This window comes from Numenius arquata, chromosome W (genome assembly GCF_964106895.1).
Source record: "Numenius arquata chromosome W, bNumArq3.hap1.1, whole genome shotgun sequence".
Classification (NCBI taxonomy): domain Eukaryota; kingdom Metazoa; phylum Chordata; class Aves; order Charadriiformes; family Scolopacidae; genus Numenius; species Numenius arquata.
In genome coordinates, this window is record NC_133615.1 from 6,715,954 (window position 1) to 6,743,422 (window position 27,469).

Genomic DNA, 27,469 nt, shown 5'->3' on the forward strand with positions numbered 1-27,469 from the left:
TTCCCAAAGTTTTTATACAGTATGACTTGGTGTATTTCTTATCTACATTTAAGACATACTGTCTCTGCAAGTTGACAGAGTATACATCTGGAGTCTGACATACTTTTCAGGAAAAAAAAAAAAGACACTTTACACAAAAGATGCAAAACTAAACACATAAGGCAGAGTCCCTTGAAGACACTATTACCTTACTATAATGCATATTTGAATGCAAAAAAAAATGTCCCTTTTTTTTAAAGCAAAAATACAAGATAGTGGAAATTATACCAAAGGAAACAAAGCTAGTTAAATTTTCCTTTCCAAAACTACAACCGAAACAAGTATGTTAAATAAACATCCAGAAAACAATTAGTGCTCACTGTGCTAGCAGACACACAAGTTATTTCACCAAACGAATAACAATTATTTACGATATGTGTTTACAGTAGCTACCTTTTGGGAAATATTTCCCATTTGTTTTTTGTTCTACTCAGTCTAACCAATAACAGGTAACAGGAATATGTACAACCGAGTTTGGCAACAACAAAAATGGTGCATCCTAGCATGATTATATGGGGTCAAGTAAGAGCAGTTGGCTTCAGAATATTCTAATTTATGAAATATATTAATTTACTCAAACTACAAAGTTAAAACAAACTATATAAAGTAACTAAAAGAATGGAGAAAGTTACAAGGGTTGCTGGAACGTTAGACATGTTACCTTCAAAGAATATATCAAGCACTGCACATAACCCATGCTTGTCCAAGAGTAAAACAGAACTACATTCATGTAGTCTTAAAGAACACAGCAAATTAAAGGATTGTTTTTGCTTGTAAAAGTTGAAAATAAGCTTACCTTGAAAGCACCTGACTTCCAAAATACTGCTTGCTTTTTCACATATCAACATATAACATGTTATTCCAAGAAAAAGAGTCCAGACCTTACTCATATGTGTTTTGAAAGAGGAAGGAAAAGGAAAAAAAAAAATATGAAAAACACACCCCACAAAACAAACCCATCACAAACCACTTCTCATGATTTCATGATTGTGATCTATAGAAAAAAAAAAAATCCGTATTTGAATCATATGCTCCTTAGTTAAAAAATAAATCAATAAAAAATTAAATATCAGATCTAGTATATAGTAAAAAGGATAAAGCCTATTGTATACTAAACCAAGCAATTAATTAAATTTAAATCAAAGTTATTCTTCCCCTCCCCCTCCCAAGGGAAATTTTATGGGACAGTTCCGCATTAAATTTTAATTTCCATTATGATACTTTTGAAATCAATTTTATTGCAGCCAAAACATTGTTCATATACTTGTACATAAAATAAACTATGATATATACACAACATTTTAAGTTACAGGGCATAAGTTTACAATTTTTGGCAGATTATGTTTAACAAAATGGAAATTGTGTAACTTTAGTACTTGGAGAAACTAAACTTCCTTATTTAGGTACAAATGTTTTGTGTCCCTCTGTATTCTAGCCATACCTAAACTGGTTTAATAAAATAACATTCATGTGTAACATCTCACTGTTTTCTCTTGTGTTCTGATTCTAGACAGAATTTTTCATATGCTTCTTCAATTTCTGGATCCATCTTGTCATCAAGGTCATCAAAATACCTAAAAAAAAAAAAAAAATCACCAAAAAATGTTAAGGTTATGTACAGATTTTCAGAAACAGTGAATAGGTGAAATATTCATGTAGATGTCAGGAATAAAACAGAGCTTTATAAATAGTAGTTAACTGACATTTATAAAAGGGGTTGAAGAAAATAATTATGGGTACTAGGGAAAAGAAACAGAAACCTCAGAACAGCATAGATATGTACAAATTGCTACAGTGTTTGTCACCATTTTAGAACATCTTATGCTGTCCACAGGTTAAAAGACAGAAACAGTTTCCAAAATGACAGAAAAAATGCAATAATGCAATACAATCTTTCCAAAATTTAATAACGCATTAGCACTGATGTATTTAGAAAAAAACATAATTAGCACCATATTAGCATCATTTTGGTTGGTTAACATCCTAGTTTAAATCTGTCTTGGTTCCACACTAGTCAGAAAAATATATTTATATAGAAAACCAGTATTCCTATTTGTTGATATATGAAAGAAGGCAGCCTTAATTCACCTCCCTTTTGCATCTGCATTATATTACCTTCTATTACATGGCAACCAGTCTTTCAGAAAAAGATCTCTCTCGTTTATGTCAGAGAAAAGACTGGATCCCATTAATGATAATCAGTATTGTGCTAAGTGGAGACTACCACAGAGTTTCAAAATAAAGCTGGGAAGAGATGGGGATCACTTAACAGCTTGCTTTCTCCTCACAGTTATTGGGAAGTATCTTGAGTGTTCCTTGTTTTCTCTAGGTCTAACTGAAGTGTTCATCACCATAAACTAGGACAATGGAATTGTAGCTTGAACACAATACTGTATATAATTCTAAACAGCCTTAAAAAAAAAAGTCAACAGCTATTGACTCTCAAGAAGTGTGCATTAGTTTCAGGTGCCCAGTTTATCATCTGTGCCTTAGTTCCAAACAAGGGAATCGGCATGCACATTAAAGAAGCAGTCTACATACTTATTTTATTTGTTCCTCCTTTCCTGTAGGAGTGTAGACTTGAGAAGGAACTCAACGTTGAACCCTTCTCCCTGATGTCAGTCATGAGAAATAGCTGACATGATAAGGATAGATTTGTCTAAGCTTTTCTTAAGCCTTCAACAAAGAAGGTTCCGCAGTCACCTTGCATGAATGTTGACTCAGTCTTCCACGTGTCACTCTTCAGATTTGCTGTGTTTAAGTGGTCTGTCTCCATTTTACATTTAATTTGTTATAAGCACAGCAGTTCACGAGGGTAGGTTTTTTTTTTCCCACAGTACGAGCTTGTTGATTTCTGATGACATCTCTAATTTATCTTCCAAAGTTCCTGCAATTCCCCCCACCTAGGTGCCATCTAAAAATTTTCTAATTTACTAACAAAAATATCAATCTAGACCAGCACTCCTATCACACACAAACACTACGCTGAAAGTGTTTTTGGGTATGATCTGAAAGACCTCCTTCAACCAGATGAATACAAAGCTCAGAGCAATTTATTTTAGACTGTATTTCTTTCTCTGGTTTCCTATCAAATTCTTATAAACCAGTATCAGAAAGTCAGGCTATATTCCCATCTATTACTTCCCCTTTTGCCATTATGTTGCTTTTCTTGTTCTACAGGAATAGCCATTTAATTGAGGGAATACTACTTATCCTGAGGAGAAAAATTTAACAACCTCCTCCCTTTGAAAGACACTGAAAATTTTGCAGTTATCTCTAGCTAGGATGTGTACGTACATCAGTCAAATGAATTCAGGTTGCCTCACTACCAACACCTGAAGGTTTGGTGCTTCATTTTGCTTGCAAATTTATTTTTTTTAAAAAAGCAGAAGAGAATATGGTTGCACGTGTGCAAAAATATCTGAAATTTAATTGCCCTACTCCACTGGATAAATATAAAATTTGTTTCAAACTTGTGTGACTACAAACTAACTTATACCTGAACAAATACATAATTTCCATTGTAGGGCTAAATAATTATATTATTTAACTTAATTCAATCTTGACAAAAATTAAGTTTGCAGTAAAAATAACTAGTGTTAAAAACAAGCAAACAAACAACAACTAACACTCAAAAAAGAAAACATACTGATCTCCAGGTTCTGATAAATCTGTTCCATTTTCTTCATAATCTGGAAACAAATCCTCTCTTTCAAGCAGCTCTTGGTATTTTTCTTGGTAATCTGGCACAGTAAAAATGAGACCAAGCAATATATAAGACTAGTCCTCTAAATTAACACACATCTATACAGTTTGAAAATAGCCTATTTAATGAAACTATAAATGGCATGAAACATATTATAGAAAAAAAACCAACCTCCTGCTACAGTATTTTCTCAGGACATCAGTCAACCTCCAAGAATGATACCTATCTTCCCAGAGAACTGTAAAGGTAGTCACAGATGTCTTTACCTCAAATGATGTCATGCCATGTTGCACTCAAATTATAGCAAACAAACCAAGGAAGAAACAAACCCTTTTGCTACTAACAATGGACAAACAAAAGACAATTTGAAGATTTCTGGCTTCCTGGAGAGACCAAGTGCTGAGGACTATGGCACAAATTCTTCTGAACTATAAGAACTCAAATGCATATTCTCCATTTCAAACACCTACCTTCTTTTAATACAGAATAAAGCATGTGTTACACAAAGCCAGGAATTCAGACATAATTTTGTCTTTTAAGTTGTACAAGTGTCAGATATTTTAAAAACAACTTTTTATGTACCTCAACAGGACATAAACACAATTACAAATTTTTAAAGACTGAGAAGACAGGCATACTAAGCTTGTGACATACCTGGATCTGCTGCAGTGAAAGGAACACCATCGGAAGTATAAAATGTTGGTTCATTCTAAGAATAAAGTTATACACAGTAAGTTACACACATTCAGAGAAACAGCTGTTTACAGCTTTCAGCAATGTGACTGTCTATGAATTAAGTTAAATTCACAACTGACAGACGAAGTTGCTATGCTGCTTTCCATTATATTTGAGAAGTCGTAGCAGTCTGGTGAAGTTCCTGCTGACTAGAAAAGGAGAAACATAACCCCCATTTTCAAAAAGGGAAAAAAGAAAGACCCGGAGAACTACAGGTTGGTCAGTCTCACCTCTGTACCCGCCAAGATCATGGAGCAGATCCTCCTGGAATCTCTACTAAGGCACATGGAAAACAAGGAGGTGATTGGTGACAGCCAACGTGGCCTCACCAAGGGCAAGTCATGCCTGACAAATTTGGTGGCCTTTTACGATATTGCCACAGCCTTGGTAGACAAGGGCAGAGCAAAAGACATCATCTACCTGGACTTATGCAAAGCGTGTCCCACATGACATCCTGGTCTCTAAACTGGAGAGATACGGATTTGGTGGATGGACGACTCAGTGGATAAGGAACTGGGTGGATGGCTGCACTCAAAGGGTTGATGTCAAGGGCTCAATGTCCAAGTGGATGCCAGTGACAAGTGGTGGTCCTCAGAGGTCGGTACTGGGACCAGTGCTGTTCAACATCTTTGTGGGAGACATGGACAGTGGGATAGAGTGCACCCTCAGAAAGTTTGCCAATGACAACCAAGCTGTGTTGCGCAGTCGACACGCTGGAAAGAAAGGATGCCATCCAGAGGGACCTGGACAGGCTTGAGAATTGAGCCTGTGCAAACCTCATGAAGTTCAACCAGGCCAAGTGCAAGGTCCTGCACGTGGGTCACGGCAATCCCAGGCACAAATACAGGTTGGGCAGAGAATGGCTAGAGAGCAGCCCTGAGGAGAAGGACTTGGGGGTGCTCATGGATGAGAAGCTCGACATGAGCTGGCAATGTGTGCTGGCAGCCAAGAAAGCCAACCGCATCCTGGGCTGCATGAAAAGAAGCGTGGCCAGCAGGTTGCAGGAAGTGATTCTGCCCCTCTACTCTGCTCTGGTGGGACCCCACCTGGAGGACTGTGTCCAGCTCTGGAGTCCTCAACACAGGAAGGACATGGACCTGTTGGAATGAGCCCAACAGAGGGACACGAAAATGATCAGGCTGGAGCACCTCTCCTATGAGGACAGACTGAGGGAGTGGGGGCTGTTCAGCCTGGAGAAGAGAAGGCTCCGGGGAGACCTTATAATGGCCTTCCAGTACCTGAAGGGGGCCTACAGGAGAGATGGGGAGGGACTCTTTATCAGGGAGTGGAGCGATAGGATGAGGGGTAATGGTTTTAAATTGAAAGAGGGGAGATTTAGATTAGATACTACGAAGGAATTCTTTTACTGTGAGGGTGCCGAGACACTGGAACAGGTTGCCCAGGGAAGTTGTGGATGCCCCATCCCTGGAAGTGTTCTAGACCAGGCTGGATGGGGCTTTGAGCAACCTGGTCTAGTGGGAGGTGTCCCTGCCCAGGGCAGGGGGGTTGGAACTCGATGATCTTTAAAGGTCCCTTCCAACTCTAACCATTCTATGATTCTAAATTAAGAAACTGAAGCATCAATACATTCTTACCATAAAATAGTTTGGGTCATTTTCAGGGGTAGCTTCTGTATGTGGAGAAGTTCCATGAACTCTACCCCAGTTACTTGATCGGAGTTCTACTAGTTTCAGAAGCATGTGTTTCACATCTCTGAAATAACAGAAGTACCACAAAAGTTAGAATGTTTTTTGCTAAGCAATATTCGTGTTATATCTTGCATATACTAGATAGGTGAATCTCAAAAAAAAGCTCTGAAAAGGACAAAATTTGGTCCAGTCTGCAGATAATTTTGAGTTAGTTTTTTTTCCCCTGCAAATCTAAATGCTTTACATGTCCCTGAATTACGAGACACTCACTCTCTCTGCTTCCTCTGCGGTGAAGTAAGGAGTCCATATGAAATAGAAAGTGCTATAGTTTTTAAATCAAGATACCAAACCCACAGCACAAGTTGAGGAACAAATCCTTTTCTTATAAAAGGACAGTACTGAGGAAAACAGGAGGTGATCTTTAAATTGTATTTTAATCATCTAATTTATGCTCCTAAATTTAGCTCTCTAAATCCCATTGAAATTCTAGTCGACGGTGAGAAGTAATGTCTCCAATACATTAAAAGCTACCACGCATTTAATCCCTAAAATAAGAGAAATTGCTGTCTTCTTTTAAGCGACTCCATGGAAAAAAGTTCACTAAGTCTCATTAAGGAAAAAAATTAAAGAAATCAGGTCACAATGTCTGAACCCTCTATAGGTTTTTAGTAAGTTTGCAAGAATGAGGATGAAATACAGCAGAATAAGGTAACCTCATGCATGCAGAATACATTAGCCAACCACTCATTCTTTTCCAGCCCGTAGAAAGAACTTGCCAAAAACATACGTTCTCCAGAAACCAAAACCATATTCCATTTTACCCTTACATTTATAGTGATTTGTATACTATATTTAATGCTGTTAAATTCAGATTTAAAAGTATCAACTATGAAATATCGCCACTATTGTATTTTTATATTTATACGTGCTTTTAGAGCCTAAGGCACTTTAGGGAGATTTCAACACCTAAAAGGTTTAAAAAAATCCAAATACAAAAACAATGAAAAAAAAAAAGTCCCAAACCACCATGATCTCATTAAGTAAAACATGCATCTCCAGTAAAAGAGGAAATAAACACACACCCCCAACTGAAAATTACTTTTTGTAAATGAAAGTTTTTAAGGTAAAGCTTTGGACATATTCATTATTCTTGAAGATTTTTAAGGTGTTCTATTTAATATAAAAACAAAACACTGCACATGAATTCATCTTCTCACCTGCTACAGTTTGCATCCAACACAACATTTTCGATTCTCTGAATCATTTCCTCCATATCATTCTTTCCTTTTTCTTTCCAGGCATCTTCTAAAACTGAGCCTGTCAACTAAAGGACAAGGGATTAGTAATTATTTTTTTTTAAAGCAAATTATAAAACTTTAAAAAACTGTCAACAGAAAAGATTCTGTAACAATCCATAACATTTAGATGCATTGTGTGACTACCTGAGGGTTGAAGGTCCCAACCTCCTACATATTTTTGCTAAACAGATTAATAGACCTTGTAAATAGTTTACCTTAGACTACAGACAGTATGGTAACTCTATGTTCAATGTTTATGTTGCCTAGTAGTTCACAGCCACTTCCCTCCTTTTGGTCTCCAGACATGATTTTGAAACAATTCTCCAGTGATTTAATTACACTGTGAAACAGTCACATTACAACAAAGTGCATACATGTAACTATTTTTTTTAATACTGCAGTGATTTCTTGTGAAAAATTGTTATGCTTCATTTTTTTGAAGTTGCACATCAGACAGACATGGAAATCGCATTTGACCATATTGTTACTTGGGTCACTTCAACACAAATATTGCAACATTCTGAATCCTGTTTGAAAGGACTAACAGCATTTGTCAGATCTTAATTGCTTTAAGTACATGCTATGAAAAAAGAGACCATATTTTTGCAGACACCACCACAAGCTTACCCGAGAATAACAATAGGTTAGTAAGCTTTCGAAAGACTTCAGTCAACATACCTAGCATCAGACATGCCAGAGAATTACAACTGGATATATACAAGAGGAGCCAAGAAATATCTGACCAAGCCAGCCTGAGTTTTAAATACATAAAATCTGTGAGACTGAAGCTGCTGCTGAGAGCTTTAGCAGCAAACAGTCTAGAATTGCTGTGGATGAAAGGCTTTTCCTTTAAGAATAGGTACTTCATTGCCCAATAATTGCACAGTAGTAGATAAGAGTTAAACTAGGAAAAAATAGTTTGCCACTATGGTCAAAGTTAACAGCAATTCCTGATCTACTCAGCATAAATATTACATGATCCAAAAATGCTTGGAATGGCATCTGATGATACAAAGGAATAAAATGCAAAGCTAAAAGCAAGCATCTTGGTCAGCACTTATTTCACATTCCCGGTTTTCTACTGCTGTCCTGCCTTGATCCTAGGTAATTAGATAACAGCACCAAGAAGGTTTAATTAAAAATAAATATATTGCAAAGCAAATAAGTGAAAAACCTGTATCTATCACTATATTAAATGGAAAGGACAACAGGAGACACTTATTACTTCAGTAGTGACACCAAGGTTTCATGAGGTAGCCCAGTCTAGCTACAGATACACTCCAACATTTCTGATGTCTCAAAGTATCTATAAAACACTTGCATAAAACAAACAAACAAACAAACAAACAACACCCCACACCCCCCCACACCCCACAAAAACAAAACAAAAAACCCCACAAAACTGTCTTTAATTCTGGAATGGACAGTGAAGCCAAATAAATATTTCTGTGAGTATCTACAGAAATAGTGAGCCCTCCATCTTTGGAGAACAATCAGAAAACACAGCAGCACTGGAAAGCTTCCAGATTTGTATACTGTCTTTTTGAAAGGTACTTCAGTGGGCCTTGCTTCAGGGAAGTACTTTCAACATAAGGATTGACCACAGGAATGAACATACTCATTGAACACGACTCCACACTTGCTATGAAGCAACCTGCTTAAACATCCAAACTTCCTTTGAAGGGTTTAAATTGGCAGATGTAAAACCTCTCTTCCCTATTCACCATATCAAAAGAAGCTCCCAGAATTTGAATTTAAGATAGAAGAGTCTGAAAAAAATTACAAAGTGAAAGGAAGGGGGAAGAATGAGGAAAAACAAACCGACCAACCACAAAAACCAGAAACAAAACTCCACAAAAATACTGTTTAGCTTTTGACCTTAATTCCCAAAATAAACTGTTTTCCACAACTATGAGTATAACCGCAGCTTGTGAAGATAAGAGTTTCTCCCTGCATAAAGCATAAGTTTTACTTTAAAAAAAAAAATATTTAAGAGCAGAGGCTTGTCTTCATGAGAGAAATAAATTTCTATAGTAATAATGATGCATACAATGCAGTAGGAAATAACTGATACAAAGAACCTTTTGCTGCAAAAAAATTCAAGTGATAAACCCTAACTGCTGAGTGTCCTTCAGAACAGAGAACATACCCAAAACCCCACAATTCATTCAAGTTGTTTACAGTTTTCTCCCACACCAGAACCAGCAAAAAGGAGAGCTGAAGAGATTGCTTACTCCTTTGCACCTTGGCTTCAGTTCTACTGCTCTTACATGTACACAAATGGCCTTGCATTTTACTTTTAAGAGTAGTATGTTACTTTTTTCGTTTGCTCAATTTCATAAAAGTACTACAGGAAAAAAAAAAAAAGTACAGCTTGCTCCACTAATGATGTAATGCATAAAACCCCGTAAATATTTCCTCATTTGCAGTTGCATTTCCTCTGCTGCTCCCAAAGGTACATCCATTGCCTCAAAAAGAAACATAATGCTCCTCGCATACCTTTCCTTGTCTAGTAGGGCTTTTTGAAAGAAAAAACAAAACAAACCCACCACACTCTTCCCATTATCCAAAGCCTCTCCACTTTCTCTTCCCAGTCTTCAAGCATTTCATTTAGATACACAAAAATTCTCATCTTTCTGACAAGAAATATTTTCATAAGACACTGTCACCTACACTTTATGTGTTCCAGAAGCAATACCCACTGACTTTATGCATTGCTCATTTCTCTTTTGAGGCATCCAGTGAAAGCATACACAGGGCATGGAAGCATACGAGCTGGACATCCAAGAATGACAGTTACTTAACTCCAATAATGTTCATACTGTTTAAGAGACAAAACACTACCCCCCCTCCTTTTACCCAATAAATTCTGAATTTCTAATTACCCATAATTAGAAGCCTATCCATATTGCTTCATTTAATTAAAGCTGTTAACCACATACAATAGCACAGACCTACAGAAGGAATTGTGTGATGTGGCTACCTCTGTTAGCCTAGATCTTGAATCTGTGGCTCAGGAATCCATTCTAGCCTAAGGCAAAAAGAAATAGGCTTTCACTTCTTTATTATTTTTTTTTCCCCCCACTGGTTCACCAGCAGGAATCATATATGACCATATCTCGTTTTTCTCACTTTCCACTGTCAGCTGCCATGTACTCTATTTTTTACTTATCCCTGATGATAAAAATCTCAAGAAGAAAAAAACCCAAAGTATCTTAGTATTTGTATTTAAAATATATTATGATCTAGATATAAACAAGTAGTGCTCACTAGATTCGTCTTTCATTTAGGACTATGATGTTATATTTAAAAAAAAAAAAAAGCTTTTTTTTTTTCCTTCTTTTAAAACTACTGTCTCACCTTCAGCAGTTTCACTGCACATATCAAATTATTATCCACAGGATTAGAGAAGAGCGCATTTAGTAATTCCCGAAGGCCTTCTTGAAGAATTTCTGCTCGTGTTACCTGTCCCTTTGTTCCTTTAATCTGCAAAATATATTTTAAAAAAACAGAACCAAACTACATTTAAAAGACTTAAGTTTTTGAAATTAATTTAGTCACATTTTCTCTCTCGAATGCTGTATGATTTGGTGATTAACATAGTTGAGCTCTTCAGTTGGAAGAATATGTCTAATACTGTAACTATTCCAGAACACAGACTTTGAGTAGTATCCTTACAATTCTGACATACACATAACAACGCTTGTCTAACATTGTTTCTTTGCTAATAAATTGCTTAAAAAACTGCAAAATGCCTGGCAAGTGGTCCACATCATCCCAAATTCTAAGAATGTTCTTTCCCATCCTACATTATGCATTCTCTACAGCTGTAGAGTAGCTTACTTCTAGCAGGCACTCTTTATATATTTAAAAATTCTAGAAAATGGTTTAAAAAATGAACGGTTTATTCTAAACTGGGCAACTCCTCCCCCTCCCCCAAACCCTTTGGAAAGCTCAACCTTCAAAAGAAAACTCTTTAAAGGTCTGCATTTTTAATTGCTCATTTTGAAGATTCCTACGCCTTCCTCAAGCATTTAATAATAGCTCTTATTAGTGGGTGAATACTGAATTACATGGGTTATTGCCCCTGATCTGTTTCTGCCAGGTTGTAACATTTCCTATGTTGGTTAAGTGTAGTAATCTGGTGGCTTTACCAGACAAAAGAAAACACCAAAAGCTTCATTCCAAAGGTGGTTTATGGATGAGTCTTTTTATGACTTGTTACACTTTTTTTCATTTTTAAAATACTTATATTTCTCTTCTGATCTTGTCCTTTTTTGTTTATAATGTGTGTCCAAGAAACAGATAATGAAACTGTTCTAAAGTTCTTTTACTTTATTTCCCTCTCCCAAAACAAAATCACCATACCTCAAATGATAATCCATTTTAGTGTTTACCTAAACACAACAAAAAAATTAATGAAGAACCATCTGACGTGCAATTTTCTTCTTACCTCTAGGTTAAGGTAAAGTTCAGCTAAGAACAACACAAAGGCATGAAATTGTTTTCGAGTAGTCTCATCTCCTTTGGTAGCTTCATCTCTGTTTTTGTACTCTGATTGACACCTGAAAACATTAAACCAAAAAATCATATAATCTGTAGACATCCCAACATATGTAATGTACTACTTATTTAATAGAATACTAAGAACTTATTCACTGCATTAAAACTGTTAAATGCTGAATGCTAGGAAGTACGATTTGTGAAGGAATTGAGAGGACTTCACAAAGACTGTGGATTTTTGTCCTTCTAGATGAATACATAAGATTATATGATTGTGTTTTCAAGCACTGAGATATCTGAGACAGCAAAATGAAATAGAGCAAATTGCAACATGTAAGAATTAGAAGACAGTTACACAGCTTATATATTAGAATATAGGTCCAGGAAGTTTTGCGTAGACAGTCAAACATCAACAGAAATAAAGTAAGTATACTCTGAAAGACATTTTCCCCCTTTCAGGGTGTTGCCCACATTGTCTTAGATGCCTTTACACTTATTCGTTAAATTCTTTACCCCACCGTCTTAAGTGATGCATAATTTAGATATAAATGCAAATACTAAGTATTAAGATAACATGGCAGTGTTAACTGTGTCAAAAATATACAAGTTTACATAGCAGTTCAAAAACAAATTAAAAAATATTTGAAGTAAAAAGAAAAGCAAGACAACCTCCAATGTATTCTCATTGGTTATGTAAAAGATTAAGAAATACCTGAGAAACTGAAAAATCTAAGGAGTTGAAATAAAAAAAAACTGAAGCAGAAATTTGGGCTGAGAAACAGGAGTTCCCTGTATTCATATTGTTAGCTTATCACTCCTTCCCCCAATTCCATCCATATTAGCAATAAAAGCCATAAGCAACTTAAATTTATGGCTTCAGGGTGCTAAAAGGAATGTTTATCTATTGGGTTAGCTTTAAAACCAGGAATGAGATAATCCAACATTAACAGGGATTTCCTTCATGGTATTGTTCAAGTAACACACATTGTTTAAAAAAAAAACCAAAACAACAACAAACACAAGATAAAAGCGATAAATCTGAAGGCAAAAAAGCTCATCTGCTTTAGGATTAAAAAAAATAAAAATAATCCAGCTTCTCCATAAGGTATCGCTCCTAATTAACAGCAATGCATTTTGATGATCTTTTAAGTTTATCACGCCTTTTTCTCCTAAACATAGGTGGACTAGGTGAAACTTTTAAAATAAGGAGCAAGTTTGAAGCTTAGAAAGCCAAAAGTCCTTAAAGAAAAAAAGCCTGATTTCTAAAGAATTCTTAAATACTTAAGTGTACTACTCCTTCAAGTGTCATGCAGTAAGATTTAAAAAGAAATACATCCATTTAAAAAATGTTGCATTTTTGTCAACTATGAAGTCTAATCATTATTAAACCGTAAGCCCCCAAGTTCTGTAATAACTGAAAATTGAAGAAATTTATCCTGGATTTTATGCATCTACTTCATAGGTGTAAAGTCAGTTAGCCAATCAATGAATAAACCTTACACAGCAACTCCAGCAAGAAAAGTAATTAAAGAAAAAACACAATGAAATAAGTCCTGGCAAGAATCAAAGAGCAAGGACAGTACACATATGCGCATTTAGTATACTTTGAAAAGTTTACCCTGAAATTCGGTATCAGTCTAACATACTCAGTTCAAAAAAAGCCTACAGAACCCATTGATTCCCATTTCCACGTTAAAAAATATAAAAATATTTTAAAATGTATGTATTTGATATCCAGTATGTACCTGTGCTTTAACAATCCTCATTCTAAACTTCTGTTTTAAATATGTACCTTTTTACACGCTATGTTAAGAGCTACATACAAAAGAGGAAGACACCTAACCTGAGAAAGTAACATGCTGATACTGACCTTTGAAGTAACAACTGTCGGAAGTTCCCACTTTGTGGACTAATGGTTAGATGGTGAGATAAATAATTACACAACCGTGCTCCCATGTAGGAAAAATTTGGGACAGATGTGGCCTTCCAAAAAAAGGAAGTAAAAAAAAAAATTATTCATAAGAATTATGATTAGTTTATCAGGAAATATCTTTAAAAGCTTATTGGAAAACCATGTTAAACAACAGTTGACTAGACAATTGAAGGACAGAAGATTAATAACTACTATTTCTCATGTTAATTTTTGTATCTCATCAACACTTTGCTATACATATTTCAGCACTTAGAAGTTCATTATACTGTGATTTTGTAGCTTTAAGAAAACAACCACCATTATGCTATGTCCCCTCAATTCTACTTCTCCATTGTGACCTACACCAGAGTATCTGAAAAGTCACTTACTGTTTATACCAAACAAACAAAACCCACCCAAACCAAAAAAACTAACAGTGGATATTAAGACACTGTCTCAAGGAGCAATGAGCGAATGGAAAAAAAAAAAAAAAAAAAAAAATATCAATCACCTTTATTCGATCTAAGTGCTATTTATCCCTGAACCTATTTTTTGCAATAACGAATGCTCAGGGAAAGAGCACAAGAACATGGCAAGTAAAGATAAATAATTTCTCCTGTACATGCTCCAGCAAACTGCAGAATAGCAAACTCCCAATTCAGATATTAAAACTGTATCATTACAGTTAATAGCTCTTGATAGGTCCTTTTTTCTAAAACAAATACTGTTACCAGTGAACATTTATACTTTTATCATCTAAAAACAGGTGGTGGCAACAAAATTCCACAACATATGTTATACAGTCTGAAAAATATTTTGTTTTAAATCTAATACTTGAATATTCCTAATTACGTTTTCCACCTCTTGGAATTCTTTACTGTCTACATTCAACCTCTCTTAGGACATAAAGTAGAACGTCCCCTTATTTTGGCAATTTATTACTGTTCATTTGTTTTGAACTCTCTTCTAACTCTTCTCTACTTTGAGATTATTTCTCAGATGCAGCTTCAGTGAAAAGAGGCTCTGGTCTGAGTAACTCAATCAGCTCTGCCAAAAAAAAAAAAAAAATCCAGGGATACTAAGAATTCATTAATCTTCTCCTTTGGCTTTATCATCTTCGAACATTCTTTTTACATCTCGACCATCTATCAGTGCTACAGATGTGCTTGCATGCTGCTGCTTCTAGCGCGTTTGAAAAAAAGCATCTTGTCATTAGCATGTCAATGCATTATAGCTAGTTACCTTCTACAGGCAGAGGAAAATATGCACTCAATGTAACTATACTATGTGCATAACGTTGCTGGAAAAAACTGAGGTATCTTTGGAAGATACAAGTAATTAAGATAGTCAAATTAAATTTAGTTTCCAGTAAGAAGCATGTGAAATAGCTAACGAGCTTTTGGTGCTTTGGTTCATTCAGTTGCTTGGACTAGAAGAGGTGCCCCCTTTTTTATAAGGCAAAATACATCACTTAAATTACACTTCTCTTTCAAAAAAAAACCAACAAAAAAACCACAACCCCAAGAACACCAAAACAAAAAAAACCCACCACAACAACAAAACATAAAAACCAAAACCAACCAAAACCCACCACAAAATAAACCAAAAAACCAAAACAAAAAACACCAAAACCCCACACAACCAAAACCCACAACTTCTTCAAACCTAATCTGTCTTTATTTTTTTAAACCATTTCCTTCCCAATTAGTCAGTTTGTACTTGTGGTTGCATTAAATACTGAAACAATTCGATTTCAGGTATTATGACCTGGCATAGCACACAGAGACCAAAGAAAACCACCTCACGTCATCTTAATAACCAATCATTACAGTGCAATAATGTCTTCCCTGAATTATTGTTGCTTGGTAATCCCAGTTTATCTCCAACTCAAAAGAAGTCACAATCTAAGCATGAAGGCTAGTCTACCAATACATATCTTGAGAAATTTTTGTTGCTGTTACAGCAACCATTCACTGTATTAACTAGACAACAGTCAAGATTCTTAAGCCATGAAGTCAGAGCATTCAGCTTTTGGAAAACGAGAACTGACACTTCACTGTCAAGACGTAAATGGATTAGGAAGAACAGTGGGATACTCAGATGAAGGGAAGACTGTACAGGACTTGGGTTTCTTTCATTTTAGCCCTTTTCCTTCACAAACATAACATCTGCAAATCTGCTCAAACATCACTGAAGCAGATACTTATAAATACACTTCAACAATTTTAATTGAAGTTTTGTGATAAACCAGGATGAAGAAAAAAATACTTGAGCAGAAACTCAAGACAGAAGAATAATAAGCATAGTTGACTGAAACTCAAACACTAACATATCCTGACATACAACAAAGCTAAATCATGCGCTTTTGGATACTAGGACAGCATTTTGCACTGAGCTAAGTTTTATTTTTCCATATAAAACTGTTATATTGCAGACTGATAACACTCAATGCTTCTCAGTTAAGGAAGGCACAGCCAAACCTAATATTGGACTTGTTTTAAATACAGGGAGAGAAGAGGCAACATTAAAAGACTTACATTAAGTTATATGGAATATTTTAATCTTTTATTAACTATTAACCCAATGTAATAAAAAGCAAGCACAAGTGTGACTTCATTCTCTGCAGCAAGCCCAGAAGACCGTAACAGCAACTCATTTGCTTCGCAACACAGATTAAGCTGTTCTTTCCAATGGATCCCTGAATTAGTAGAGTTCAGTTCAAGGTCTCTGTCCTCATTTCTATGGCCATCAGTGGGACTGGACCTAGTTACCACCAGATTAGCTTTCTTTTTTTCCAATTATGTTGTTCTGAAATAGGTATAATTCCAAATGAAGAACAAAGCCTGTCAGTAAAAGAGAATTTCCCAAAGGGTGATGCGTACAGTAGATACAAATTTATTTTTTTAAAATACCAACAAATGAAAAATACTTAAGTATTATGAAGATTTTTTTGTAGGATAGAATAAAAATGCATGACTGACATTATCTATGTTTCTTCAGTCTCTACTATATAAATCCAGCTATTCAAATATAACTCCTTTAATTAGCTGCTGTAATTTCAACTCTAGTATGTGACCCAGGAGATTCAAATATGCAAAGGAAACAGAGTAAATTGGGGAAATTTATCAACCAGCCAAGCATCCCACACTTGAGCTATCATTTCAGTTTATTGAGAAAAATCTTTCCCTATAAGTTTCAGTCTAAAAAGAAAAATTCAAACCATTAAAATACTACATAGGTACAATGATATAACAAATAAAACTAGTATGCCTATCTTGAACACTAGGTAACAGAGGCATAACATCTATGTTATAAGACAGAATGCACAGACTACCTGCTGATACACGAGTTCAACAAGTTCTTGCAAAGTTTCATCTGCAGTGACCCAGCCATTCAGTGTTTCGGCAAACTGCTCTATTTCAGTTTCAAAACAACCAGGTTGCTCGGTGAGGTGATTTAGGAAATCTTGTACGTATTCTGCCAAAGTCAGATAGCCATCATATCCATCTTCAAAGGAAGAATCCTATAGCAGTGAAAGAATATACCAGCTATTTAAAAGGAAACTAAAATTTTTGTTGCACTTAGTATCTCCAGAAGTAACCTTTAGCCTTGAGTAACTCCTGATGCTCTGCATACTTGATAGTGATATTTATTACATAGTTCACTTAAACATTTTTAGAAAGCATAGACCTCAATGCATCAGAAAGCTCCAGTACTCCTATCATCTTAAGAACTAGGTAACATATTTTTATAGAGATTAGGGTCTCCCAGCAACACACATCAAAAGACAGATTAAAAATAAAACAGTTTGCCAAGTTGGGTACAAGATATACTTACTTGTTAGTTTGTTAGTTAATCTGTTAACAATAAAACTACCAAACTGAGGCTCAACACCCTTTCCTGATATGCACAGAAACTGTGCCGCAGATATATGAACTATAGAAAAAAAACCTGAAAATTGAAAACAAAATATTTTGAGCTTACATAGAGTGCAAAAGTGCTCCAAAATATGCAGGAGAGGGAGAAATTACAGAAATACAATACACTGTAGTGTTCCCATGTATAAAATATAGCCAGGAAAACTGACCTTTTAAAGTCAGCAAGTTTGCATCTCTTGGCAATGGATGAAAGACTACAAGGCATGACATGAAACTATCAAAATGGTATTGCATTAATTTGCAGTTACTGAGATTAAAAACCTGACAATAAACATACCTGGTGCCTTAAGAAAGAGGGAGCTAGAACAATACCACTTTATCAATGTTTATGCTCCTGCTGATGGAGCAGAAGGCTGGTAATTTTGTCCATTCAAAAGTGAATGTATGTAACAGTCTCTGAAGTCAATGCTGTTCTGGATGTTTAGAATGCTAGTATACAAGAGGAATAGCATAGGAAGCAACATACTTTGTTATGTAACTAGTTGTTATGGTTTGACAAACCCACAACAATTTATTGTCATTTAGACAATTATTCTATCATCCGATGACCCCTCCCCCACCCAGAAAGGGGAATGAGGAAAAAACAAGGAAACACAAGGGTTGAAATATAAATAGATTTAATAGAATAAGACTAAATAATTAATATTCATAACACTAAAGAACCAATATTGATCTCAATACCATTATCATATATACAAGGATTATACTTAGCCAATTCTATCAGTAGGAAGCTGTGCACTCCCAGCAGTGGACAGCAAATGTCGGACACTGTGAGTGCTACAGCTTTGGGAGGAAGGGAAGGCTTCAAGGGTCCAGCACTGGGGCAAGAAGTTCTCTGGACCGCCGCCATCAAGGGAGAGACCTTCACAGCAAGCTTTCTAATTTATATTGAATGTGATGTTCATGGTATGAAATAATCCTGTTGGCCAGCTTGGGTCTCGCTCCTCCTTCACCTGGCAGGCTCAAAAACACTAAGACCTTGAATCCCACATAGCCTGGCTAGCTATAAAGTAAATATTTTCACAAATTCAGACACGAGAGTCTTCTAAAAATGAGGTTTTCCCAAGCATTAGAAGAGAAAATAGTCCTGTGTCACTCAAACCAGGACACTAGTAATAACACAGTAAAAATAATTCAGTTTGTCACACTTCCCAAAGATTGTGAAAAGTATCTCATATGAGAACTCAGAAGTGCAAGCAGGAGCTTGAAGAGGGATTGCTAGAGAACTGACTTATAATTAGTGATTCAAGACATAAGGGTAACATACAGGATATCAGAAATCTCAGCTGATCTACTATATTTTAAATCTTTTTCATGTTAAATATCTACTGTAATGAAGGATTGAACTAAAAATGATAAATCATTTTTTCTTTCTTAGTGGAAATAAATACATTGATAAGGTTTATAATTATATTCTCTCTCTCCCCACCACCCCTTCCCTTAATGAAGGGATGTTGTTTACTTTCTGTCTTCAAAACGCCTCAGTCTCTCTACTGTGAAGCAACATGGATCTGTGAAAGATAAAAGCCCTGAACACAAACTGTGGAGAAAGACAGATAAACATTGCTAAAAGTCAAGTATTGACATTAATTTAACAACCTGTGAAGAATGTATGGGGAAAAAATGCAGATTTTCCAAAATCCTTCAGACCCATGTTGTAAGGGTATACAACTTAAGCTAATGAGGGACATATCAATGTAACAGAAGAAAAACCAGAAAGATTTCACATGATGCTTAATTAAGTAGAATATTTGCCCAGTTAATAATACTGAAGACAAAATTACTTTATGTGGTTGTCCTGGGTCTGGCGGGGATAGGGTTAATTCTCCCCAGGACCTAGCAGGGACACAGGTATTCCATCCCATGTGAGCCATGCCCAGGGGGTAACAGGAGCTAGCCGGGGAAGGGGAGGGGCAGGAAGTCATCCCCCAGGGGGAGCGGCGGTCAGGGGGCGTCCCGGGCCCGATCTGAGCGAGCGGCTGCCACGTGGTCCTTTGTTGCCGTCTGAGGCTAAACCATGACAGTGGTCCACCAGAAATCGGGGAAAAAAAAAAAAAAAGCGTTTAAGGAAACGGTGACAAATCGTTACTACTCATAAGGGTAAAACCTTCAACAACCTGATCCAAGTTGCTTTTGCTTTGAGTTGGGGATTGGACCAGAGGAACTTCAGAGGTCCTTTCCAACCTACATTATTCTACGATTCTAATGGTTCAGAGCTTACAAAGCCAAAGAATAAAAGCTAACAGGCCTCTGTGTAACTTGCTAAATATTCTATTTCTCTAAAGGAAATCAACTTTTACTAGGCAATTTCAAATAGCTCAGTAGAAGTTCTGTACAATAAAGTTAAACTATTTTGTTCCAGAGACCTATGACATTATTATGCAACAACTGCAGCTTAGTCACATACTGCTGAACTAGCATCTCTTCAAATAACCCATTTGAAAACTGTCCAGTCAGGTTGCAGGGGATGCAATTGCTGTGGCTAGTAAAAGAAACTGCTTTTTCTGACAGCCATCAGGTTGTTATGAGATCCTCATTTAGCAGTGAGGAAGGTATCTTTCTGTCATCCTCACCTGATTGAATATTTTATCTTGGAGGAAAATGCCCTTGTTCTGGAAGGGACTCCAATCCCATTTGGTATACTGGTGTCACTGTATTCATACTCCTCTTCCCATTCTGTAATTAAAAGTCTAAACACAGAGGCTAAACTCAGCACCGCATTCATCTACCTATACTAAATATGCAACTCCAAAGGCAGTCTAGGTTTTAGTAACTATGCCGGGGAACAGAACAAATGGGAGAGAAAAATTAATAATTCAAACATTATTATATGTTGTATATTGCTCAATTAGTAACACTTGATACTTAAAAAACTAATTAGATTTAGTCCAGTAACTTCTAGACAAACCACTCTGTTTCTCACTGGCAGATTTTAAGATTTAACAGAGAAGACAGCACCACATACTGTATCAACTAAGGGAAAGTAAAGCAAATTCATCTTGGTTATTTTTAAACAGCAGTTGGCTAACAGGAGGTTATAAGTTTACACATTCATTACAAATTTATGATTCAAAGCCATGAAAATCAACTAGAAATTTTACATTAATTCCAATGATTTCTCAGTTGGGCCCAGGCTGTCTAATCCTTCTCCTTTATGTTTGACAGCTATAGGACTGGACCCTGGATTATTCACATCAAAAACTTAAGAGTCACTAACTTAAAGGTAATAGGTTTGCCTCTTTTCTACTAAGAGTCAGTTCAAGAGTTTAAAGACATAACAATGAAAAGGCTAAGTAGGTACTAAAACCCCTCTGATTTACATAAAAGACAAAAAACCAGAAAGTCTATAGAAAAGATCCATGAACCAAATCTGCTCTCATGCTCTGTTTCAGTACATGTGCTAATTACCACTTTCCTATACCTGAGAAGTATTCACAACATTTCCACTTCGGAACTTCATCACCAATGACTTATCATTGATTTGATTTTTTCAGACTTCTTAGGAACAAGCTTTTTTTTTTTTTTCCCTTCGGATTATAAGTACTCAACAAGTTTACAATAAAGTTACTGCAAAATTAAATACAAAGACTGTTGCACATACAAAATCACCTATTTGTGTTGTACGAGGTTAAGTGGCACCCTCATGCTTGGCTAAAAGTATAAAACCCACCACTGAGGCTGCTTAGCCTCCTTTTGGAAATTAGTTGAAGAAAAAAAAAAAAAAAAAAAAAGAGAGGCAGGAGAGAGATTCCACCTAAGATAATACAAATCTCACTCCTAAAACGATGAAGTGAGAACATTACGCCCTATTATTTTCATTATGCCACATTATTTTCATATACCCATGGCAGAGAACAAGTCTGATATTTCCTACTGGCAATCCAAACCTAAGTCTAGTCACCAATTCTACTGCAGACATTCACAACTTCCTGTGGGATAGACAGCTGTATGCAAACAGAATCCCACAGAGGTCTTTCCTCCCCAAAGTCCTGGTAAAGTCTCTGAAAATTCTAGTATGCCTTGGATGCTGTACTCCTTAAAGTATCTTCACAGGTAACCGATAGTTTTGAGTATTAGAACTAACTGGAGATTAAATAATCTAATAATCAAAGGTATATAGACACACGTAGTAATTTGCTGTAACGTACAATCAAACAAGGAATCGACACATTATTTCTAAAACAATAAATACTTAATAAATAGCAAAACCAATGTGAGTTTTCAGATCTAAAAATTCCAGGGAATGTTATAGATTTAATACTACTTAGCTTTAATTTAAGTCAGAAAAACAGAAGTTCCTCAAAACTTTGTTTTGATTCAAATTTTAAAACTCACGTTGAAGTCCTATTGTCCTGGTTTCAGCTGGGATAGAGTTAATTTTCTTCCTAGTAGCTGCTGTGTTTTGAATTTAGTACGAGAATAATGTTGATAACACATATTCATAGAATCCTCTGGGCTGGAAGGGACCTCCAAAGGTCATCTAGTCCGACCCCCCCCCGCAGTCAGCAGGGACACCCCCAACTAGACCAGGTTGCCCAGGGCCTCGTCGAGCCTCACCTTGAACGTCTCCAGGGAAGGGGCCTCAACCACCTCCCCTGGCAACCTATTCCAGTGCTCCACCACCCTCACGGTAAAGAACTTATTCCTAATGTCTAATCTAAATCTGCTTTTTTCCAGTTTAAAGCCATTACCCCTTGTTCTGTCATTGCCGGCCTTTGTAAACAGACTGTCTCCAGCCTTCCTGTAGGCCCCCCTCAGGTACTGGAAGGTTGGGTATTGGTTTAGTTGTTGCTAAGTTGTTGTTATTGGTATTGGTTTAGTTGTTGCTAAGTAAGGCTTATATTAAGCCAAGGACTTTTTCAGCTTCCCATAGAAGCTGAGAGGGAGCATAGACAGGACAAGCTGGCCAAAGGAATATTCCATACCATAGACATCATGCTCAGTATATAAATGGGGGTTGGCCGGAGGGGCAGGAAACCTGCAATCGTGGCTCAGGATAGGCTGGGCAATCGATCATCAGGTGGTGAGAGCAATTGCATTGCATCACTTTATTTTGTATATTCTTTTACCATTATTATTATTATTTTCTCTTCTAATACTGTTCTATTAAACTGTCTTTATCTCAACCCACGAGCTTTTTTTTTTTTTTTTCCCCTCCTTTTTCTCCCTCTTCTCCAGGAAGGTGGGGGGGGATGAACAGCTGCATGGTCCTAGTTGCCCGCTGGCGTTAAACCACAACATCTGTGTAACAGTAAAGTGTGCTAAATTCCTTATTTTTATTGCCAGTGGACCCAGTTTATGGAATTAATTCAGTCATTAAAGTAAAAAAAAAAAAAAACACACCACCACAACACCCAAACTTTGTAATAGTGAAGAACTAACAAGTCTGAAACATCACTATTCTGATTAGATACTCCAATTAGAGTCCCTGAAGCATACTTCCAAATAAATATTCTAGGTTTTGCTAGCATTTTAAGAGTTCTTTTAATTAATACGAGTCACATATTCTTAGCATATTCCTACAACATAGCAAACAGGAACTCCCACATGCTTGTATGCTTTTGTAAAAAAGCTGAAAAGCAACATTGCTGGCCTCAAAACTTTGCAATTATATGTATGCACATGCATGCCATTCCAAATGGCATTTTTTTCTTTATTTATAGAAAACACGTAACTTGTACTGGGGCAAAATAGTATTTTTCCCCTACATTATCCATTCACTGAAGCATGTTCATATTGGCGTTTGTCAACAGTTGTATATTGGCTATGGGCTTGTACTATCCAGGACAGTGATTTTATTCAGTAAGCTGGCAAGATCCAGATAACATCTATTTTACTGGTCAGGAAAAAACTTCAAAACACCAAACCACCATGTGTAGTATTCAAATCAAGTATTTTTCTGTAAGTTATTCAAAATCTATTTGTTTCAGTACAATTGTTTGTTATCACTTAACTGTATTTGTAGTAGTTCCCACCTATTTATATATAGTACCAGAGTTTGTCTGCTTGCATAATAAAAGGATATTCCAAGAACTCACATATATCTTCCCTGGAGTAGAATTACTGTAGCAATAATATGGAAGACAAGGGGAGTAGAAAATAAGAAGTACCAACTTTTAATACATGATGAATCTACAGTATGGATCTGAGATTACCCTTAGTCTGGCTGCAAATACACTTCATATTAGGTATGTGGGTAGGTTAACTGCTAGAAATGAGCCCAACACTACTTTTTTGCCCTTTGGTGATACATCATCACTGAAGGAAAAGACACATGATGGTACATAAAGTTAGGCAGTCATGGCCGATTATACCCATGGCACGGTAAATTTAGGAAAGGTAAATCCTGTGCTTAGCTTGAACTTTAGCTTTTCTTTCTCCTACACTTGCTTCAAAAACCTGTGAAGTCTGAGGTTGGACTAGTTGGACAAGTCCAGATTGGACTAGATGATCTCCAGAGGTCCCTTCCAACCCCATATCATTCTGTGATTCTGTGAACAGTGCAGCTAAGCTTTTACTTAAAACGCAGTGCAGATGTAACTACAAGAGGCTGTTGCCAAAAAGAAAGCTTACTGCGACGTTGGGTGTAATCGATGCTTAGGGTAATGTCCTGGTTTGAGGTAAAACAGAAGCAACTTTCTGTTCAGTAATTTTACATCTTAGGTAAGCCTCTTCTAACTCTCTGAAATTAACAGCATATTGTGCAGAAAACTGTTCGTTCTCAGAGTGATAAGACCAATGTTTATAGTCAATGCTAAGGAACAGTATGCAGAGAGGCTCTTATACTTACTGCTATAACAACCAAAGTCAGCTAACTTTGTTATTTACCCTACTGGAGGGTTGGAAATGGAAAAACATAGAGGGGTCCTACCTACAGGGAGGAGCGGACAGGACAGGTGACCCACACCTGACCAACAGGGGTATTCCATCCCATCTGCCCCATGCTCAGTATAAAAGCTGAGGGATCAAAGGGTCAGCCCTCTTTCTTCAATGGCCAACGTCCGAAGAGGACCCTGTCTGTTCATGTGCCTTTGATCCTGATCCATGTGTTCCTGACTCCAGAGCTGGACTCCAGTTCCCATCCGTCGCTGAGTCCAGTCTGGGACTTCCTCAGTGCCTGCTGGTGACGTCATCCTGGGAGCTCAATATGGTTTTGTATATACTGTATCTATTTCATAATTTCCTTTTTATTCTATTATTAATATTTTATTAAAGTAGTTTAGATCCTTCTAAACTCATAAATCTCTTTATCCTTCCTCCGCCTCTCCTTAAAGCAAGAGGTGGGGGGAGAGCATCTGTCACCGGTCATTGGCTGATTCGGCCTAAACCACGACAGGTAATCAACAAGGAATTTGGTTATCTGCAGCAAACTTTAGCAAAATATCCCACACTAAAGGCTCTCACATACACCATAATATTCACTCGCTATCCCTTAATATTCTGACTGTGTCTCTGGATGTTATCATCCAAATTTTTGGAATCTCTTTGGTAAATGCATCATTCGAGTTATCTGATACACAAGATCTCAAGAAAACATTGCTAATTTGAATATAAGTAAATTGGCATATACTAAGAAGATAAGATATAAATACTCACTGCAAAGTTCTGATTGAAGTTCTGGTTGTATCCTGATGGATAAAACTCAGGTGCTTTAACAGACAACTTTGACGTTACCACAGGAACCACAGCTACCTGAGATTCAGCCATTTCTGGTCCAGAATCAGGAACTGAAACTTTATCTTGTGATCCAGATGGAATTCTTGCCTGTTGCAAGTGTTCTGAAAAGTTTTGGTTTTTTTAACAGTTTTTGTTAGAAATTGCTAAATTAGTATACATTCACATAGAATACATCACTTTTTGGACTTTAAATATACTTTTACTTATACTATAAATATACATTCAAATATATTTCAAATATATTGGTTTTATTGTTTTTTTCTTAAATATGGATAAAGTTTTCACTTTAGCAAACTCTAGGTGCCTTTCTACATGACAGAAAGCAAACATGATATTAATGTGAAGGTGACAAAAAAAAAAAAGGAGGAAGAGAACGCTCTCCTCCCACATGAAAACATACTTTCTAAAAGAGTTAACCTGAGAAATTGGTAAATCTTATGATATGCCTGCTGGATTTGTGGGTTTTTCATAGATTTCAGATGCAAAGACAATACTTTGAAGGTCAATAAGTGGAAGACATCACTAATTTTTAACATAATCCTGAAAGACACTTAACTATCATTGTTCTTGTACACCATTTGCAAAAAACCCCAATGAAACAGTGTTTTTTAAAGCATGTTTTCCAAATCTATCTTTATAGATCAGCTCCTAAATTTATTGAAAACAGCTTTTTTAGGTAGATATTAGAATCTAACCAACAAACAATGCTTTAATGGTGAGTTGAGTTTATTTTTTGGCAAACCTTTAGACCAGAGTTAAAGAGTTCTTCAATAAGGGGGAAACTGAGACCATTTGCGATCAGATTAACAAACACACACATACAGGTTTGCGGGCACAAAAAGGGAGGGACAGACAGACAGAGAGGTGCTGCAAGCATGCTGCAACGCAACATCACACCTTTACTTCAGCACAAGTCCATAGCCCAGAAACATGACTGTTCGTCTAAGGAAAAGTGCAGTTGCCAGGCCCCCTACGCGGCTCATCTCCATGCGGTGCCGAGAGGAGCCAAGCAAGCGCCCGGACTCTGCGGAGCACTGGCCCTCAGGCTACGGTGGCCTCTCAGCTCCTAGGTGCGGGCGGTAGGAAAAAGAACGCGTCCCCGTGGCCAGACCAGAGTGAGATGGGTGGGTGAGTGAGTGGGGGAAACCCCAGTGCTCCACTCTCAGTGGGATGACGAAGGGGATGGGGGGGGAGGGGGGCAGGCGAAGCAGGAGCAAAGCAGTGCGCGTAGAGGAGAGAAGCGTAACGGGCTCTAGGGGGCCGCTCCCCGACACCTTCGGCACCGGGAGTCTCCAGAAGGGCGGGGAGGGAGCCGCTGCACGGTGGCCAGTACCTGCGTTTCCGGTGCCCAGCGGCGCCGTCTTCGGAGGCCGCAACGGTTCCTGCTGCGGGAACAGGCCGCCCGTTTTGTGCTGCTGCTTAGCCGAGCCTGAGCCGTGGGAACCGCTGTCCCCGAGGCAGGCCCCACTACCGCTCTCCGACACGCCCGCACCGCTAAGAAGAACGGCGCCTCCTCGACCCCGACCAACACCAGGAGCTCGGTCGAAACTATCTGACATGCTCAGGCCGGGGTGGCTCAAGCACTCATGGGAAGGAGCCAGCGACTCAATTCCGCTTCGCCGCGGCCCAAGTTCTTCACTTTCAGTTTCACCCCCACGCGCACCGCCACGATGGTCGCGACCCAGAGCGGCGCACAGCGCCTCCTCGCGGCCTCGCACCGCATGTCGCCATAGCAACCTTGGCGCCACCGTGGCCTAGCACCGCCTGCCGCCGCGAGGGGGAGGAGCGCGGCCCGCCAGGCAGCCGCGGCTCCGCCGCACCGGGGATGCCTGGGACGCCCCACTCCGTTACTGCCTGCAGGTGTGGGCCAGGCGGGGTGTCTGTGAGAGTTGCCATCGTCGAGGAGGCCAGCTCGGCTGCCACAGGTTAAAGGCTCTCGTCCGGATTTCGGGCCGCGTTACCAATCCTACGTGTTCAGAACTGATGAGTCAGTCCCGCCCCCCCCCCCCATG

At 37.6% G+C, this 27,469-nt stretch overlaps 1 protein-coding gene across 1 annotated transcript; it reads right to left on the reverse strand.

Moving 5' to 3' along the window:
* Positions 1-1,264: 1,264 nt before the first annotated feature.
* Positions 1,265-27,139, reverse strand: LOC141476640 (polyadenylate-binding protein-interacting protein 1-like). Its single transcript, XM_074165422.1, has 11 exons — positions 26,791-27,139; positions 25,377-25,558; positions 17,177-17,365; positions 13,801-13,913; positions 11,881-11,992; positions 10,788-10,913; positions 7,347-7,453; positions 6,076-6,193; positions 4,400-4,454; positions 3,689-3,782; positions 1,265-1,613 (listed from the first exon to the last, which is right to left on the reverse strand). Exons 1-11 carry the CDS (start codon positions 27,014-27,016, stop codon positions 1,520-1,522), a joined length of 1,416 nt encoding a protein of 471 aa, XP_074021523.1. The 5' UTR covers positions 27,017-27,139; the 3' UTR covers positions 1,265-1,519.
* Positions 27,140-27,469: the final 330 nt, after the last annotated feature.